Below are 18,411 nucleotides of genomic sequence, written 5' to 3' on the forward strand. Positions count from 1 at the left end.
TTTTTTTTAAAATTCAGAACATCGTAACTTTTGTTATAAAACAATAATAGTCAGCATTCATTTATGGATCATTTCCAGTCTAATATTGTGCTAAAGACTTGCCCCAACAGCAAAAAACTATGACGTGGGCAAGCTGTGAGCAGAAACTCAAAAATAATCTCTGTATAATGGATGACAATAGAAACAGATTCATGCTGTTATATTCAGCTGTATAAACTCAGAGTAACAGAGATGTTCACAGCATGAGAATTTTCTGTGTGACTAAATCCACCGCTTAATAATCTTACACAGTCCTTATCATTTCTGAGTAGGTTTATAAACATGCAGAACAAGTCTATATCATAGTGGTTTTGCTTTAGGATGCTGCAGCCATGCTTTTAGTAAGCAGAGTAATTCTAGTTATTTCTTTTTATATGTAGCAATGTATCAGTGCTCATGTTTGTTTGCATTTGTGCCCCTTATTTGTTAGCGACATTAGCCTTCAAATTTAACACACAGATAAACTTGATGATATGTTTATCTTGTGTCAGAAAGGAAAACTGTCTTTCTTTTATGTAATCTTCAGTTACACAGATTATTTTCAAATGAATTAATTCTTTTCTTTCTCCTTTTTGTAGGACTTTGTCGAACTGGGTTTATGAACTTGACAAGTGGTCACCATCCATTGTGAAAATTGCTTACAAGGTTTGATATTGCAGTAAATATACACTAACGGATGGGACATAAGAAAACATTTTTGTTTTTCTTTTAATTAAAATTTTTTTTACTGTGTAATTATGGGAAATACCTTGGGAAATACTGCTGTGCTGAGGATGACCTCTTTTGTCCAAAAAAGGAATTTGATTAATACTGAAGAGATCTTGTTCTTGTCCAACTGCTTATAGATTTACAATCTCAGGCAAGGAATCACATGCTATTGCCAAGCCTGTAGCCAGTTAATGGACGTGAAATCTTCAGATTTTATGAAGAAGTGCTGGCTTGCACGTTTTAAAAGAAATTGCAAAAAATATGATCACTTTTATCACAGCATGAGCATTCCAGGCTGACAAAGTGGAAAGCCATCATTCTCTATAAATGGAAAAGTTGCCTACCTTACCCATTTTCCCTACATGTGAGACGGGTTAATCCGGATAGATGCAAGTGACATGATTTGGTTTCTTCATAGCACCTACCCGATTTATTTTTTTCTCGTGTATCAGAAGATAAGAACCCTTCAGGCCTGGCAGCCTGCTTAATTCCACCTCTCTTTTTACTGCCTTTCAAGCTGAGTTATTCAATTCACAGACATCTAGATTTAGATTCTAAACTGTTTTCCTGAGAATAGCAGAATTTTATGATAGTATTACGGTTATACATGTAACGTGACTATTTTTCTTCCTCTTTTCTTTTTTTTTAATTGTGAAAGGGCATGCCATCCATGCGACGGTCATTTGTTCCTCAACTTCGTAGCGGGAAGTTCAATGTCCTTTTAACCACTTATGAGTACATCATCAAGGACAAGCACATCCTTGCCAAGGTAAATGCATGCAATTAGTTAATGCTAACAGGTTGGTTTATTTTGGTAAGGTATTTTATGGTGGAAAAAAGAGCATTTTTCAGAGCATTCCTACTTATTTTGTGGGAATTTTTCTTTTGCTTAGATCCGCTGGAAGTACATGATTGTGGACGAGGGTCACCGTATGAAGAACCACCACTGCAAGCTCACACAGGTGCTGAACACACATTACGTCGCCCCACGCCGGCTTCTGTTGACAGGAACCCCTCTGCAGAACAAACTGCCTGAGCTTTGGGCTCTGCTCAACTTTCTCCTGCCCACAATCTTTAAAAGCTGCAGCACCTTTGAGCAGTGGTTCAACGCACCATTTGCCATGACTGGGGAACGGGTGAGATAATCATCTTTTGCTGTGGAATTGTGCTCTTAGTTTCCTACTCTGTCTCTATTCATTTCATTTAGCTGCATTATCCTGGGGGTGCACATGATAAACAAGATCGAGTTAAAAAAAATACAGTCATCCCCCGTTTATTACGGTGGTTACTTTCTATAACCGCCCACGTTAAATGAAAAACCTCAATAAATACTCCACCGCAAAAATGCTATTTTTATGCATACAGTACTGTACTGTATTAACATTTTGCTTAATTTTATAATGAATAATTATATTTTATTAATAAATTTAATTATTTCAACATAAAACTCAGTAAAAACGATTCCCTTTTTGGTCTATCATGCTATCTGTGAGAGACCAGGAAAATCAGAGAAACAAATTAGTTCCCCCTCAGAAACTCGAGCTGCGTCAGAAACTCTTTGGAAACACCTCTGCATTGTCTACGCTCTGAATCACGTGTATAAACGGTCCAATAGATACCGCGCCATCACCGGCGGGGTGACTTTACGACCAGGAAGCTTAAAAGCACATGGAGTGAAACCAGCGCCAGCTTCTGTTGCTCAGGAAACGCTCTGTGTGTGTTTGTCCAGTAAAGGTAGGAGCTGTTTAGATTCCTTCTTTTCGGCTATGAAAGCAACCAGGAAGATAGAGCATTGCTTCCGTCCGTGCATTCCTCCTTGCCCCCGCCATATTTTGGGGGGGGATATGCACAAACTGTGTGTCGCTTGTCTGGGAGCGGAGCATGCTAAGTCGGTTCATGCCAACGCTCTGCCCTTGGAAGGCACTCTTCAAGGAGTACCTGCCCACTGAAGACAGAGGCTATACAATTCAGTTTGGGTCATGCCCGCCCTTGTTAAATAGGATGTCCCCCACCCTGGTGGGCCCCGAGCAGGCCCATGGTGATGGAACAGGAAGTAAACACTCCCTTGAGGAAGGTGGCCATCGAGGTGGTCCCTCTATCAACCAGAGAGGCCGGGTTCTACAGCCGGTACTTCACAGTTCCCAAAAAGGACAGTGGGTTGCTTCTTATACTGTACCAGTGTCAGCTAAAACGCTCGCTTTTGAGACTCAGGTTCAAGATGCTGACCCTGAAGCAGGTCATGTCCCAAATCATGTCCGAGGACTGGTTTGTGACCATGGATTTAAAGGATGCATACTTTCATGCATCCATCATTCCAGCTCACAGGAACTTTCTGAGGTTTGCTTTCGGGGACAAAGCTTACCAGTATCGGGTCCTCCTGTTTGGTCTTGCCCTCTCACCCCGCACCTTCACAAAGTGTGTGGATGCGGCACTGGTCTTACTGAGGCTTTAAGGCATTCTAAATTATATTGACAATCGGTTGATATTGGTTCAATCAGAGCAACCGGCAGTCCGTCATTGAGATGTCGTTTGTGCCCACATTAAGAAACGGGGGTTAAGGCTGAACGCCAAAAAGAGTGTATTCCACTTGGCCTCCTGCCCATGAGACGCCTTGAGTGGTGGCGCAATCCACTTTGCACGATCATGGTCACCCGGTGAGATCACTTAGATGTGTGGATAGATCCTGGGTTCCTGACTCAAGGCCCCGCACTGGGAGTTCCTGGGCGTCGCACAGCGCTTACAACAGACACATCTCTCACGGGCTGGGGAACGGGGATGTCCCATCTAATGTGGCACAATAACTGCCTTAAAATGCTGGCCGTGCTTCAAGCTCTGAGACATTTTCTCCAACACCTCAGAAGCCGACATGTGTTGGTCCATACGGAAAACACTTCAGTTGTTTCCTATACCAACCAACAGGGAGGGTCTGCGCTCTTGCCCCCTGTAAAAGCTGTCACGGCAGATCCTTCAAGGGAAGCTGATCTCCTTGAATTATATCCTGGGCCAGACCTAGGAGCAGACGCCCTCTGGAGGCAAGGGCTTAGGCCAAGGGAATGGCGATTCCACCCAGAGATTGTGGAGCAAATCTGGGAAAAATTTTACAGAGCTCAGGTGGACCTGTTTGTGTCTCAAGAGACGTGGCACAGCCCACTCTGGTATCTCCCCTCTCGCCACATTGCCTGCACTGGTTTCACTCCATGTGCTTTTTAATTTCCTGGTCCTGACGTCACCCCGCCGGTGATGATATTTAAATTTTACTAAATATTTTCACGTCTTGTTCACGTGACGTGATCACGTGACCATGGGTGCATACGTAACCTGGAGACGTTATGTAGCAAATGCAATTCCGCCATAAACCTGGGGCACGAGAACCACGTTAAAGCGAGGGATTACTGTATTGGTAAACGGTAGTACACACCTGTGCGATTAATGCGTTAATCTTCTGAATGCTGGAAAAATTTAAATATGTATCAACTCGATCTGATCCTAGTTGAAATCCAGAGCAATAATGAATTTGGTTTGTTGCTTTATTGCAGGTGGATCTGAACGAAGAGGAGACCATCTTGATCATCCGCCGTCTTCATAAAGTGCTGCGCCCCTTCTTGCTTCGTAGATTGAAAAAGGAAGTCGAGTCTCAGCTGCCTGAAAAGGTAATTTGGTTAGTTTAAAACTACCGTATTTTTCGGACTATAAGCCGCTACTTTTTTCCCACGTTTTGAACAAAGCGGCTTATTTATGAATTTTTCCTGGTTTTTTCCCGGTTTCACAAACTTCAAGCGAAAAAAAATGAACCCCATAACATTAGACCAATAAAATTTACGAATGGAAATGAAAAAACGCACCTCACCTGTGTTCTGAGCTGCACGGCTTTGGGAGTAAAAAAAAGTTTTTTTTAAATGCACGACGATGCCAAAAGATAAACTCCCGAGAGAAATAGTTGTGAAAGGAAGGAGGAAGACATTGAACAATGACTTTCTTGGTCGGCTACTGTTTAGATACAAGCCGTTGAGTCTGGGTTAAGGGATCCAGTTGCAACAGAAATCATATAAGCACAGACAGGTTTCCAAAACTCGTGCTTTTTTATTTTTGTTGGCAACAGCATTACGGGTTGGTCAAAGAAACTTAGAAATGAGCATCAGAAAATAATGACATAATCCTCGTCTTGCACACACGCAGTAATAGCGGAAAAATGCAGTGCCAGGCTATTCCCAAAATACCGCTATGGTCCTAAAGGAAGCGCAACATATTTCACCCGTTACACCGTGTGTAACGTGTCTTTCGTTAAAGCCTGTGTAAAGTTCATTAGTTTCTGTGTAGACACTTATTTATGTTCAAAATAAAAATATTTGTAAAATTTAGTGGGCTTATATATGGGTGCGCTTTATACAGGGAGTGCAGAATTATTAGGCAAGTTGTATTTTTGAGGATTAATTTTATTTGAGGATTTAATTTGAACAACAACCATGTTCTCAATGAACACAAAAAACTCATTAATATCAAAGCTGAATATTTTTGGAAGTAGTTTTTAGTTTTAGCTATTTTAGGGGGATATCTGTGTGTGCAGGTGACTATTACTGTGCATAATTATTAGGCAACAACAAAAACAAATTCATACCCATTTCAATTATTTATTTTACCAGTGAAACCAATATAACATCTCAACATTCACAAATATACATTTCTGACATTCAAAACCAAACAAAACAAATCAGTGACCAATATAGCCACCTTTCTTTGCAAGGACACTCAAAAGCCTGCCATCCATGGATTCTGTCAGTGTTTTGATCTGTTCACCATCAACATTGCGTGCAGCAGCAACCACAGCCTCCCAGACACTGTTCAGAGAGGTGTACTGTTTTCCTCCTTGTAAATCGCACATTTGATGATGGACCACAGGTTCTCAATGGGGTTCAGATCAGGTGAACAAGGAGGCCATATCATTAGATTTTCTTCTTTTATACCCTTTCTTGCCAGCCACGCTGTGGAGTACTTGGACGTGTGTGATGGAGCATTGTCCTGCATGAAAATCATGTTTTTCTTGAAGGATGCAGACTTCTTCCTGTACCACTGCTTGAAGAAGGTGTCTTCCAGAAACTGGCAGTAGGACTGGGAGTTCAGCTTGACTCCATCCTCAACCCGAAAAGGCCCCACAAGCTCATCTTTGATGATACCAGCCCAAACCAGTACTCCACCTCCACCTTGCTGGCGTCTGAGTCGGACTGGAGCTCTCTGCCCTTTACCAATCCAGCCACGGGCCCATCCATCTGGCCCATCAAGACTCACTCTCATTTCATCAGTCCATAAAACCTTAGAAAAATCAGTCTTGAGATATTTCTTGGCCCAGTCTTGACGTTTCAGCTTGTGTGTCTTGTTCAGTGGTGGTCGACTTTCTGCCTTTCTTACCTTGGCCATGTCTCTGAGTATTGCACACCTTGTGCTTTTGGGCACTCAGTGATGTTGCAGCTCTGAAATATGGCCAAACTGGTGGCAAGTGGCATCTTGGCAGCTGCACGCTTGACTTTTCTCAGTTCACGGGCAGTTATTTTGCGCCTTGGTTTTTCCACACGCTTCTTGCGACCCTGTCGACTATTTTGAATGAAACGCTTGATTGTTCGATGATCACGCTCAGAAGCTTGGCTATTTTAAGACTGCTGCATCCTCTGCAATATATCTCACTATTTTTGGCTTTTCTGAGCCTGTCAAGTCCTTCTTTTGACCCATTTTGCCAAAGGAAAGGAAGTTGCCTAATAATTATGCACACCTGATATAGGGTGTTGATGTCATTAGACCACACCCTTCTCATTACAGAGATGCACATCACCTAATATGCTTAATTGGTAGTAGGCTTTCCAGCCTATACAGCTTGGAGTAAGACAACATGCATAACGAGGATGATGTGGTCAAAATACTCATTTGCCTAATAATTCTGCACTCCCTGTAGTCCGGAAATTACAGTAGGTTAATTTGATCCCAAAGCTATATCATATCAGCATCACAGATTTTCATATCATAGCTTAACTCAGTTTGTTTTATTTATGTTGAGCCTTTTTTTTTATATGTTTCCATACTTTGCAGGTTGAATATGTGGTCAAATGTGACATGTCAGCCATCCAGAAAGTTCTGTATAGGCACATGCAAGGAAAAGGCATCTTGCTTACAGATGGCTCAGAGAAGGATAAGAAGGTAAGTGCAAGAAAAGGCAAAAGAGTTTTCCCTTGCTCTTTTTGCAGTTGGGATCCTTATTTTACCTTAATCCTCCCCAGGGTAAAGGAGGGGCAAAGACTCTTATGAACACCATTATGCAGTTGAAGAAGATCTGTAACCATCCTTATATGTTCCAGCACATTGAGGTAAGTGCCAGCTGACAAACAATGGAGAAGCTGCTTTAATCTACTGCTGGAATGTAAAGTGCATCCAAATGCCTCACTCTTGGTAGACCTTACTGACTGTACATGCTCCATTTTCTATCCTCCCTTTCAGGAATCTTTTGCCGAGCACTTAGGCTACCCAAATGGCATCATTAATGGGTGAGCAGTTTTTAAATTAAACCAAGTCTTCCATAACCTCATAACAAGGAAAAAGGATTAGTTATAACCTGATTCATATGTGGGTTACAAAAACTGCCACTGCCTCCCACTTTGCCAAGCTACATGTGTTGTGCCCTGGGTCTAATCTTTATGAAGTGTTCTCTTTTTTGTCTGACAGTCCTGATCTGTACCGTGCTTCAGGAAAATTTGAGCTGCTGGACCGCATCCTACCTAAGCTTCAGGCCACCAATCACAGAGTGTTGCTCTTCTGTCAGATGACTTCCCTAATGACCATCATGGAGGACTATTTTGCCTACCGCAACTTCCTCTACCTACGTCTAGATGGTGATCACATTATTTGGGTTCACCAAATAAGCAGGTTGAATGTTTTCAAATGAGATTGGCTAAAAAAACAACAACAAAACCAATGACGATCAGCTGTTTACTTTAGAAACTTTCTAGTTTCCACTTAAATACATCAGTAGGCGTTTGAATTTATTCGTTATAATGAGGAAAGTGTTAGTCATCATACATCAAACATAGTCGGGTTCCAGTGCTATTTCAAGCCAGGAATTATTATTTTTTTTGCCTCATTTTGCAGGAACAACCAAGTCTGAAGATCGTGCGGCACTGCTGAAGAAGTTTAATACTGAGGGTTCACAGTATTTCATCTTCCTGCTCAGTACCAGAGCAGGGGGTCTTGGCCTTAACTTGCAGGCTGCTGACACTGTTGTCATCTTTGACAGTGACTGGAACCCCCACCAGGTCTAAATTAAGTTTTTAAAACTTGGAACTGAGCTTTCATCAGTTTTTTAATACATTTCAATATCAAAGTAAAGGCTTTGGGTAAAGGTTTGGAAAAGTGGCAACATCTAAGAATTACAGTTAAGTTCAGCGAACAATAAGTTAACTTTTAGCATGTCAAATGCAAATTCTAGCAACAGTCTAATCGAAATCATTACAACTGCACTGTTATCAGCATCATCAGTAGACATGGCAAATGTCATTTAAATAATTCTAACTTTGGACTGAAAATATGAGAGCTTTACAGATAAACATAAAATGGAATAAGAGAAGCCAGTTTGCACCTTATTGTGTCATTGTGGGCATGCTAGTGTTTCAGACAAGGTGCTAATAGCTATCAGGTCATTTTAGGATCTATTTCAGTTTGTGAAGGATGAATGAATGAATTATCTATATTGTAGCATAGTATAATAGCAGTTACTCTGTATTACTTTTTTATTTATAAAACTATTGTATATGAACTAATGCTGTTATACTGAATATCGACACGGAGCTAACACATCATCAGATAGCTGATATTCAGTATACCCTTAGGCTTGCTCCTGGGGTTTAGATATCCATGTGTGGTCACTATATTCCAACTCTGCTTCCAAAATGTTTATACTTGTCTCTAAAATATTTATAAGCCCCAGTGATATTGTGTATAAGCTGTAGCATCTGACTCAGTTTCCATCCAGAATTAAAATGCCCTGGTGTATGTAATACTAAACAGTGGATATAGATTTCGATTTTATACCAATACAGTGGTTTGTTTTGAATAAATACCTCGATTGTTTATATGAAAGCTTCTGATGTGCTTTGGGGGTAGGAGGGTGTGTACAAGAAAAAGATGCAGATCATACAGGCCTATTAAGCACATGTTTTACAAGATAATGTCAAAATCTTTCATGTCAGTATCATCTGAACAGAATGCCTTTGATTAAAATGTAAACCTTAAATCACAAATTAATTATTTAAATGTAAATTTACTCACTCTTGATCTTTGCTTCTTCAGGATTTGCAGGCTCAGGATCGCGCTCACCGAATCGGACAGCAGAACGAGGTGCGTGTGCTGCGCCTTTGCACGGTTAACAGTGTCGAAGAGAAGATCCTTGCTGCGGCCAAATACAAACTCAACGTTGATCAGAAGGTCATCCAGGCCGGCATGTTTGACCAGAAATCCTCCAGTCACGAGCGCAGGGTTTTCCTACAGGCCATCCTGGAACACGAGGAACAAAATGAGGTAAGCCAAAGGAAAACCAGCAAAGAAAAAATATTGGGCCTGTTTCACATTTCACATCACAATGTGTAAAAATTTATGTTTCATCCCCTTTAAATTGAGTTGAAACATCAATGGGGGTTTTGCCACACATAGATAGGTATGATCACTAAAATCATTTTAATATTCTCTCAAGGATTAAGGTCAAACTTTCTACCTGGTGTAACTCAATACCGAACTCTTTTCCTGAGCAACCTTGTGTTTCCAGTTACATTAAATGTAAACACTTGACAACACTTGACATCAGACCAGGGCTGCTGCTACCGATTATTTTAGTAATTGAGTATTCTAACGACTATTCCACCGATTAATTGAGTAATCAGATAAGAAGTACTTTTTTTTTTTTTTTATTAAAGCGCAGTAGTAAATAAGAAGGAGAAAATAAGAGGTCTCTTAAAATGAACAAGTAATTTGTTTTTCTTTAAAAAAAAATTTAAAAAAATTTATTGCTGAAACTGCTACAAGAATATCAGGGAAACTGAACCCATTTAGTGCATTAAATAGCCATATTACACCAAAATACAAATACAGTGCATTTAAAAAGTCCCTCCGCATGTTATAGGAAACTGTTCGTTTAATGAAACTAATAATGATTCTCGCTCATGTATTTATTTATAAAATCTCTCACAGTATCGTGATGTTGTTTTTATTGTCTCCGGAAAGCTGCTTAAAATTTTCCACGCACTAAATCCGTGTATTTATCACCAGCTTTAAAAACGTGCTCCACTACCTGCTCTACACGGCCACTGCAGAGGGAGTTTTCGACCGCACTGTATATAAATAAAAATCAATTTTAAATTGCTTTCAAAATGGTCACCGCACTGTACAGTGTTTTCTTTATGTTTTAGCTTGGAACTTTGGAAACTTTCTGACGTTTTCTTTGGCCTGAATCTTCTCCGCACACCTCGCTGTTTTCTCCATGTTCCTCCATGCCTTAGGAATAATGGTTCATGCAACATGTTTAGTTGATTGGATTAAAAGAAGCATCGAGGCAACTAATTAGCTTTTCTTGTAGTCAAAATACAGGTTCAGGTGTTCAGGTTACCCAATACTTTTGGCAATATAGTGTGTGTGTGTGTGTGTGTGTGTGTGTGTGTGTGTGTATGTGTGTGTATGTATGTATATATATATATATATATATATATATATATATATATATATATATATATATATATATATATATAGAGAGAGAGAGAGAGAGAGAGAGAGAGAGAGAGAACGAAGAGATTAATCATGTCGGGTTTTGGCATTTATTTTTTTATTTTTTTATTAATTGGCATTAATTACAACACAAAGCAAATTTATTTGCCTTGATGAATTTTTGTAATCAAATTACTTGAGATTCTTGAGGAATCGTCACACTCCAACATTAACCACCCCATTTTTTGAGCTGGTCCTGCCTTATTTACTCACAAGAAAAAAAATATATGTTTCTGCAATGAATTTATATACAGTATATACTTTGACAGCTAAAATACATCTATTCATTCATCCGAAGAAAATCTCCTTCATCTGAACATTTTTTTAGCCATTCTGATGCTCAGTTCTCTTCGGGTGCTTTTAGCCATAGAGCCTCCTCTCCCTGTTCAGCCTTTCAATATAAAACATCGCAGAGCATCTCGAACAGGTTCAGGTCACCTGACTTCGATTGAGGTCAGGCAATTCTATTAAGGACAGCACCGCTGTCTTCCTCTAATATGTTGTTTAAAATCGAACAGTACTCTTAAAATAAAAAAATTAATAAAAATAAACCTTGTCTTTAAACTGCAATGTAGTGTGAAAAGTTTAAATGATTACCCGAGCTGCTACATTGATCTAGAGTAATTCTAAATAAATTAATAATAGTAATAACAGAATAATTACTAAATAGTAGTTGTTGAAGAGATGAGTAAAAAAATATAGGATTTGAACGGATTAAATACAAGAAGGCAATGTTCAGTTACCTTTTGGCATCCTGGATAGTTTGGCTTTAGATAGTAGTTTAGTTTATAACAGTGTTTACAATAATTAGCAAGTTTAATAGTTTATTTAGTATGTTGTAGCATTCTCTCAGTCCATATTATTCGGCTTTGAAGGTTTTTAATTATATTATAATTCTCTCTCTCTCTCACACACACATACACACACACAGACACATTGCATCACATCACTGATCGAATCGAGGGCTTTAAAGCTTTTAAAGATTAATTACGCTGTGTGTAATTTTTGTGTTGGCATAAAAAATTATGATAAACTCTCAAGCTAAATCCAGCTTGTACAGTTTACTGTATATATTGAAATCAGTGTATAAATGTAAAACCCTACACTTTTAAATGCTGCCTGTTAACTTGCATTATTATTGAGACTGTCCTAAGTAGAGCTGCGTTTTCTCAAAGGAGCCTGTAATATTTGCGCTCTCATTGTCTGTATACATTTCAGATACGGTGAGACACATGACAATAGGCCGATCAGGACCACTGAAAATGGCATCCTTTTGTTATACAGTAATGACTTATTTCTCTCTCCATTTGGAATTTAATGAGCATGTGATTTACCATTCAGAAGATTGCAATGATCCACTTTAATTAATTTTATGCAACACATTTTCAGGCAAACGATTGGGACTGGTCACTAGACTTCAAATGGACTGCAATTTTTTTTTTTTTTTTTTTAATAATGCTCTTATTGAGGTAGATAATCTGACTGTCATTGGTAGGTTAAAGACCCCATTAGACCACATTGCATTCAAACTCTTGCAGGTAATGAGAAACAAAGTGTAATTGTACATTAGATTGTAAATTGTCAATTACATAAGCTTTCTGATTAGTACCTTCCATATTGCTCATATTTAGCATAACCACAATATTTGTAAATCTACTACTGTATATAATACATAAAGCATACTAACATCCACATTGACTTCTTCTTTGCCCTCAAAAGCAATTAACAATGGCATGCTAGAATGGCATGTCAGATTGTATGTCAGTATTCTGCTATATACATGTTTTGCTTTTATTTTTTTTTATGTTTTGCTTTCCTGATCATTAAAAGGCCTTGAGTAGGAATGATGTAGGGTGGCCAGCAATTTTAGCTGAATTTATGCTGAATTTATAATGACGGTATATTTATATCAATTTTTCCAGTATATTTATCTATAATACTTTCAACACACAATAAGAATACAACTTGAATTGGACTGCCGTCCACAAATATTCACACAAGTACCACATAATTTTATGCTTTTAAATAATTTAAAGTCTAACTACTTTTTGCTTTTAGGAGGAGGGAGGAAACCAGGGAACCCAGAATCCTTTGTGGACACATACAGTACATATAAAAAATATGTTTTTAATAAAGACAAACACATATCCTGCAGTTGAGTCTTTATCATTTTTTTATTTGTGCTGTTCACTGTAATATCAGGAGGAGGATGAAGTTCCTGATGATGAAACACTAAATCAGATGATTGCCCGCAACGAGGAGGAATTTGAGCTTTTCATGGTAAGAGAATTGGTAGAGATTTACAGCACTTTTATACGTCGCTCTGGATAAGGCGTCTGCTAAATGCAGCAAATGTAAATGTAAATGACTGGCACAGTATTCAATTATACAGGGTTATTTAAAAAGAATGAACCGATATCATGATGCATTGCTTCAGTTATCAATCATCATAAAACGAGTCAGTGACCATTTGAAAGAGGAGTTATCTAAGTTGATTGTGAGTATAATACTTGGTGACTTGGCTGGAGTTTTGTATTACTTTTCCTTGATGAAATATTGCGTAATGAAATCGGTTCATTCTTTTAGAATAACGATGTATAATACCAGTATTTAGACGTTTAACTACAAGCAGTGAGGATAAAATGGTTCTTGTCCCTTTAGCGCTTTGACCTGGATAGGCGTCGTGAAGATGCGCGAAACCCTAAGCGTAAACCTCGTCTGATGGAGGAAGACGAGCTACCATCCTGGATCATCAAAGACGACGCTGAGGTGGAGCGTCTCACCTGTGAGGAAGAGAAAGAGAAGATGTTCCCTCGGGGTTCGCGCCATCGCAGGGATGTGGATTACAGTGACGCGCTGACTGAAAAACAGTGGCTGAGAGTAAGGACAAACGTAATTTGCTAATAAAATAATAATAATAATAAAATAAAAAACAGACATTTTGGGATGTTACGCTGTCTCTAGAACTAGCCTCTAGTGTATGTATATCTCTTAATTTAAATGAAACTAAAATAGTTTGTTTTTATTTAAAAAAGAAAGTTTTTATGGCTGGATACAATAAATGTTAAATGTTAAAATCTCCAAACAATTGTAATCAAGCTGAATTTCTACAGTGACCAATAGGGCATCGATTCTTTCCGATGTTGTGCTTGTTTTCTGGGTTTGGTTTATTACATATGCGTTTAGAACATTGCAACCAAACTCTTGCAGGTAATGAGAAACAAAGTGTAATTGTACATTAGATTGTAAATTGTCAATTACATAAGCTTTCTGATTAGTACCTTCCATATTGCTCATATTTAGCATAACCACAATATTTGTAAATCTACTACTGTATATAATACATAAAGCATACTAACATCCACATTGACTTCTTCTTTGCCCTCAAAAGCAATTAACAATGGCATGCTAGAATGGCATGTCAGATTGTATGTCAGTATTCTGCTATATACATGTTTTGCTTTTATTTTTTTTTATGTTTTGCTTTCCTGATCATTAAAAGGCCTTGAGTAGGAATGATGTAGGGTGGCCAGCAATTTTAGCTGAATTTATGCTGAATTTATAATGACGGTATATTTATATCAATTTTTCCAGTATATTTATCTATAATACTTTCAACACACAATAAGAATACAACTTGAATTGGACTGCCGTCCACAAATATTCACACAAGTACCACATAATTTTATGCTTTTAAATAATTTAAAGTCTAACTACTTTTTGCTTTTAGGAGGAGGGAGGAAACCAGGGAACCCAGAATCCTTTGTGGACACATACAGTACATATAAAAAATATGTTTTTAATAAAGACAAACACATATCCTGCAGTTGAGTCTTTATCATTTTTTTTTATTTGTGCTGTTCACTGTAATATCAGGAGGAGGATGAAGTTCCTGATGATGAAACGCTAAATCAGATGATTGCCCGCAACGAGGAGGAATTTGAGCTTTTCATGGTAAGAGAATTGGTAGAGATTTACAGCACTTTTATACGTCGCTCTGGATAAGGGCGTCTGCTAAATGCAGCAAATGTAAATGTAAATGACTGGCACAGTATTCAATTATACAGGGTTATTTAAAAAGAATGAACCGATATCATGATGCATTGCTTCAGTTATCAATCATCATAAAACGAGTCAGTGACCATTTGAAAGAGGAGTTATCTAAGTTGATTGTGAGTATAATACTTGGTGACTTGGCTGGAGTTTTGTATTACTTTTCCTTGATGAAATATTGCGTAATGAAATCGGTTCATTCTTTTAGAATAACGATGTATAATACCAGTATTTAGACGTTTAACTACAAGCAGTGAGGATAAAATGGTTCTTGTCCCTTTAGCGCTTTGACCTGGATAGGCGTCGTGAAGATGCGCGAAACCCTAGCGTAAACCTCGCCTGATGGAGGAAGACGAGCTACCATCCTGGATCATCAAAGACGACGCTGAGGTGGGCGTCTCACCTGTGAGGAAGAGAAAGAGAAGATGTTCCCTCGGGGTTCGCGCCATCGCAGGGATGTGGATTACAGTGACGCGCTGACTGAAAAACAGTGGCTGAGAGTAAGGACAAACGTAATTTGCTAATAAAATAATAATAATAATAAAATAAAAAACAGACATTTTGGGATGTTACGCTGTCTCTAGAACTAGCCTCTAGTGTATGTATATCTCTTAATTTAAATGAAACTAAAATAGTTTGTTTTTATTTAAAAAAGAAAGTTTTTATGGCTGGATACAATAAATGTTAAATGTTAAAATCTCCAAACAATTGTAATCAAGCTGAATTTCTACAGTGACCAATAGGGCATCGATTCTTTCCGATGTTGTGCTTGTTTTCTGGGTTTGGTTTATTACATATGCGTTTAGAACATTGCAACCAAATTCCAGGTTGTCACCAGTGCAAATATATCAGTTCAAAAATTTGCTCTGTTCCACTTAAGAGTAGTCAAGTCAAGTCAAGTTTATTTCTATAGCTCTTTTCACAACAGACATTGTCTCAAAGCAGCTGTACAGAAATCAACAGTCAAGGTGATGGTGTGCATTTATCCCTGATGAGCAGCCGTGGCAACTGTGGCAAGGAAAAACTTCCTTAGATGTTATGAGGAAGAAACCTTAAGAGGAACCAGACTCAAAAGGGGAACCCATCCTCATTTGGGTGACATCAAGAGATTGATCATAAATCTTTCAACAATACAGAACACTGGAGAGTGAGAACTAACATGAGTACTGGAGTATAAGATTATAAGTAATGTTCTTTCTACAGTCTTATGCAGTCTTTATGGTTATAAAACTAGGAGCTACTGAGCAACTCATAAAATAGCTCAACATTTGTGATCATCACAGATCCAACACCAGCTACTCCATGCCAGAGCCTTTAAACACTCCAGGAGGTCCAATGTCAAAACTCCACACATGTAGTGGGATCCAATTGGCACTGGTACGTCCCTAGATGGTACAGGATGTTTGCGAGTTCGGCATCTACTTCTTTTAAGGTCCATAATCTTCATGAGGTGGGAGGTGACTGGAGCTGGCCAAACCTCAGGAAGCCTCGGGATGGGGAGAGAAAGAGAAGCAGTGGAGACAAATTAGCGTAGCTGCTGTTCATGATATTAACAGCACATGATGATAATGTGCATGTAATCAGATGTTCTGGAGCACAAGTTTATGATGTGAGACGTATGTTATGTGTATGCTTTGCTAAAAAGATAAGTTTTTAATCTGCACTTAAACTGGGTGAGTGTGTCTGAGCCCCGAACACTGTCAGGAAGACTGTTCCAAAGTTTAGGAGCTAAATGTGAGAATGATCTACCACCTTCAGTGGACTTTGCTATTCTAGGAAATACTAGAAGTCCAGAGTTTTGAGATCTCAGGGAGCGTGACGGATTGTAGCATGTTAAAAGACTGGATATGTACATGGGAGCTAAACCATTTAGTGTTTTTTAAGTAAGAAGTAGTAGTTTTTCTAGTCGATTCGAAACTCAAGTAGTGTATAGAGTGTAGAGTAGTGACTTTTAGAAGTTTAATAATAATTTGAAACATCAAAACTTTCAAAAACTTTCATACCAAGAAAGGATTCCTTTTTCAGAAAAGTCTCAGTGTTTCCCAATTCTGAGACGTCAAAATAATGTCTGGAAGAAAATCTTCACAGAGAAAGGTTTAATCTCACCATACAAACTTTTAACTTGCTCTCAAATATTGGCCCATACTATAAAACTTTGATACTGTTTTTCATCTTTTGAACTGACAATGCTAATTCTGCTCACTCAGGTTTCAGTATACGTTTTTTAGTCGATCTTTTTGCACAGCTATCCGAAAGAATCGTCACGTATCATAACTCCCGTTTAAATATTGTTTTGTTCAACTTTTTTTAATTGCATGCATTTTAGTCCTTCATAGTCATTCACACTATTATTTGCAGTACTCGCTTAAGCTTAGCGACAGCTTAAATTATTTGATTTGTTAGTGTTAAAAGATGAGTCTACAAGGTTGCAGTGAGATTGTTGAAAGTGAATTTTCATAAGTATATTATTTTTGAGACTCTCATGAGATATAGTGCCCAGCCCATGTTATTTACAGTTTCTTTTATAATTGTTTCTAAAAAGAAATGTCTGCACAACAGTTCCCAGACAGTCCTGCAAATGAAAACCACATAAATGATTCTGCACGGTTAGCCCAAACTGGCCACTTCAATACTAGCCAGCTTATTTCATACGCCTATGGCGCCCTTGTGCACCTCCATTTCCATGAGACACACATCCTTGCGAGATGCCAGCTCACGTCCTCATTCCCCAGTATGCTCCGAATCTGGCTCGAGCAGCCAAACTCTAGTCCAAAAAGCCCAAAGTTGTGGAGAGACTTGGACGTAGTATATTTGGGCAGGAACATGCTAAAGGAGAGTTGTGAAAAAGCAACAGGTCAGTGTGCACTGTCTGTTTGGCTACTCTGTATTCTGTTGCTGCTTGACTAAGATGAAGATCTCATTTTAAAAGCCACTCTAGCATAAATCAGGATGGCGTTTGGTAGTTTCTATATGACTGTACATAAAGGATAATGATACTGTATGACTTTAGATTCTCTTGGCTAAGTGGCTTAATCAATTGTACTAAATGCATCACTGAGTTTGTAGACTATGAGATTGCTACATTTCTCAGCCTTTGAGACACTGAAGTACAATATAAAAGCCAGACAGAATCTGGAAAGAATCTGTAATCTTTCATGCTAAGATTGCACCACAAATAGAAAGTTCTAGACGAAATTCTAGATAATATCTATTTCCTAGAAAACTCTTGTGTCAACTCAAAATGATTGTCATGGTTTCTGCATGTTCGGGAGAATTTGTGTTTAATGCCCCCCATGATTTAATAATGCATTTTATTGTAATGAGTACTGCAAGTATAAAGTTCGGTCTGGAAAATACCAAAAAGAAATAATAATGGTTTTTTGTCTGGAGGTTTTGTTACTTACTTGTAATATTGTTTTGTGGTGGTGCTTGTTGTAATTTAAGGTTTTTGTTATTGCTGCAGAAAGCACAGAGAAGTTGCAGCATTTAGAAGAGTAAAATAAAAGCGCTAGAGCGTTTAGTCAAGAGCCCACATCCAATTTTGTGTGTAGCGGTCTGTGGTTCTTACTGATTAGTTCTTGAAATCGAATGGTCTAGCCCAGGGGTCGGCAACCCGCGGCTCCGGAGCCGCATGCGGCTCTTTCATCCCTCTTCTGCTGCTCCCTGTGGCTTTGGAAAATAAATAATGAGTATTTAATTAAAACGTATTTTATTTTAGTTCGTTATTTTTAAAATGTAATTCTAAATTTGAAGATTTTGGTGATCTTGTAAAATCTAAATAAAACGTGTTAAAGTTTTTTTGTCGCTCTTCATATGCGTCAC

The 18,411-nt window shown here is 38.4% G+C and overlaps 1 protein-coding gene across 5 annotated transcripts in view; it reads left to right on the forward strand.

The window, feature by feature from the left end:
• Positions 1 to 18,411, forward strand: part of smarca2 (SWI/SNF related, matrix associated, actin dependent regulator of chromatin, subfamily a, member 2) — a 44,919-nt gene that overhangs the window by 18,324 nt on the left and 8,184 nt on the right. The window contains exons 17-29 of one of the 5 annotated variants that reach the window (XM_046841279.1): positions 618 to 684; positions 1,406 to 1,516; positions 1,641 to 1,883; positions 4,284 to 4,397; positions 6,823 to 6,930; positions 7,011 to 7,097; positions 7,228 to 7,274; positions 7,453 to 7,619; positions 7,876 to 8,039; positions 9,073 to 9,300; positions 12,595 to 12,642; positions 12,739 to 12,816; positions 13,198 to 13,416. In XM_046841279.1, coding sequence (XP_046697235.1) covers positions 618 to 684; positions 1,406 to 1,516; positions 1,641 to 1,883; positions 4,284 to 4,397; positions 6,823 to 6,930; positions 7,011 to 7,097; positions 7,228 to 7,274; positions 7,453 to 7,619; positions 7,876 to 8,039; positions 9,073 to 9,300; positions 12,595 to 12,642; positions 12,739 to 12,816; positions 13,198 to 13,416 — 1,681 coding nt within the window. The other 4 variants (XM_046841281.1, XM_046841280.1, XM_046841282.1 and 1 more) reach the window with 4 other exon arrangements.

The sequence above is a fragment of the Silurus meridionalis genome, chromosome 27, assembly GCF_014805685.1.
Source record: "Silurus meridionalis isolate SWU-2019-XX chromosome 27, ASM1480568v1, whole genome shotgun sequence".
NCBI classification, from domain to species: Eukaryota; Metazoa; Chordata; class Actinopteri; order Siluriformes; family Siluridae; genus Silurus; species Silurus meridionalis.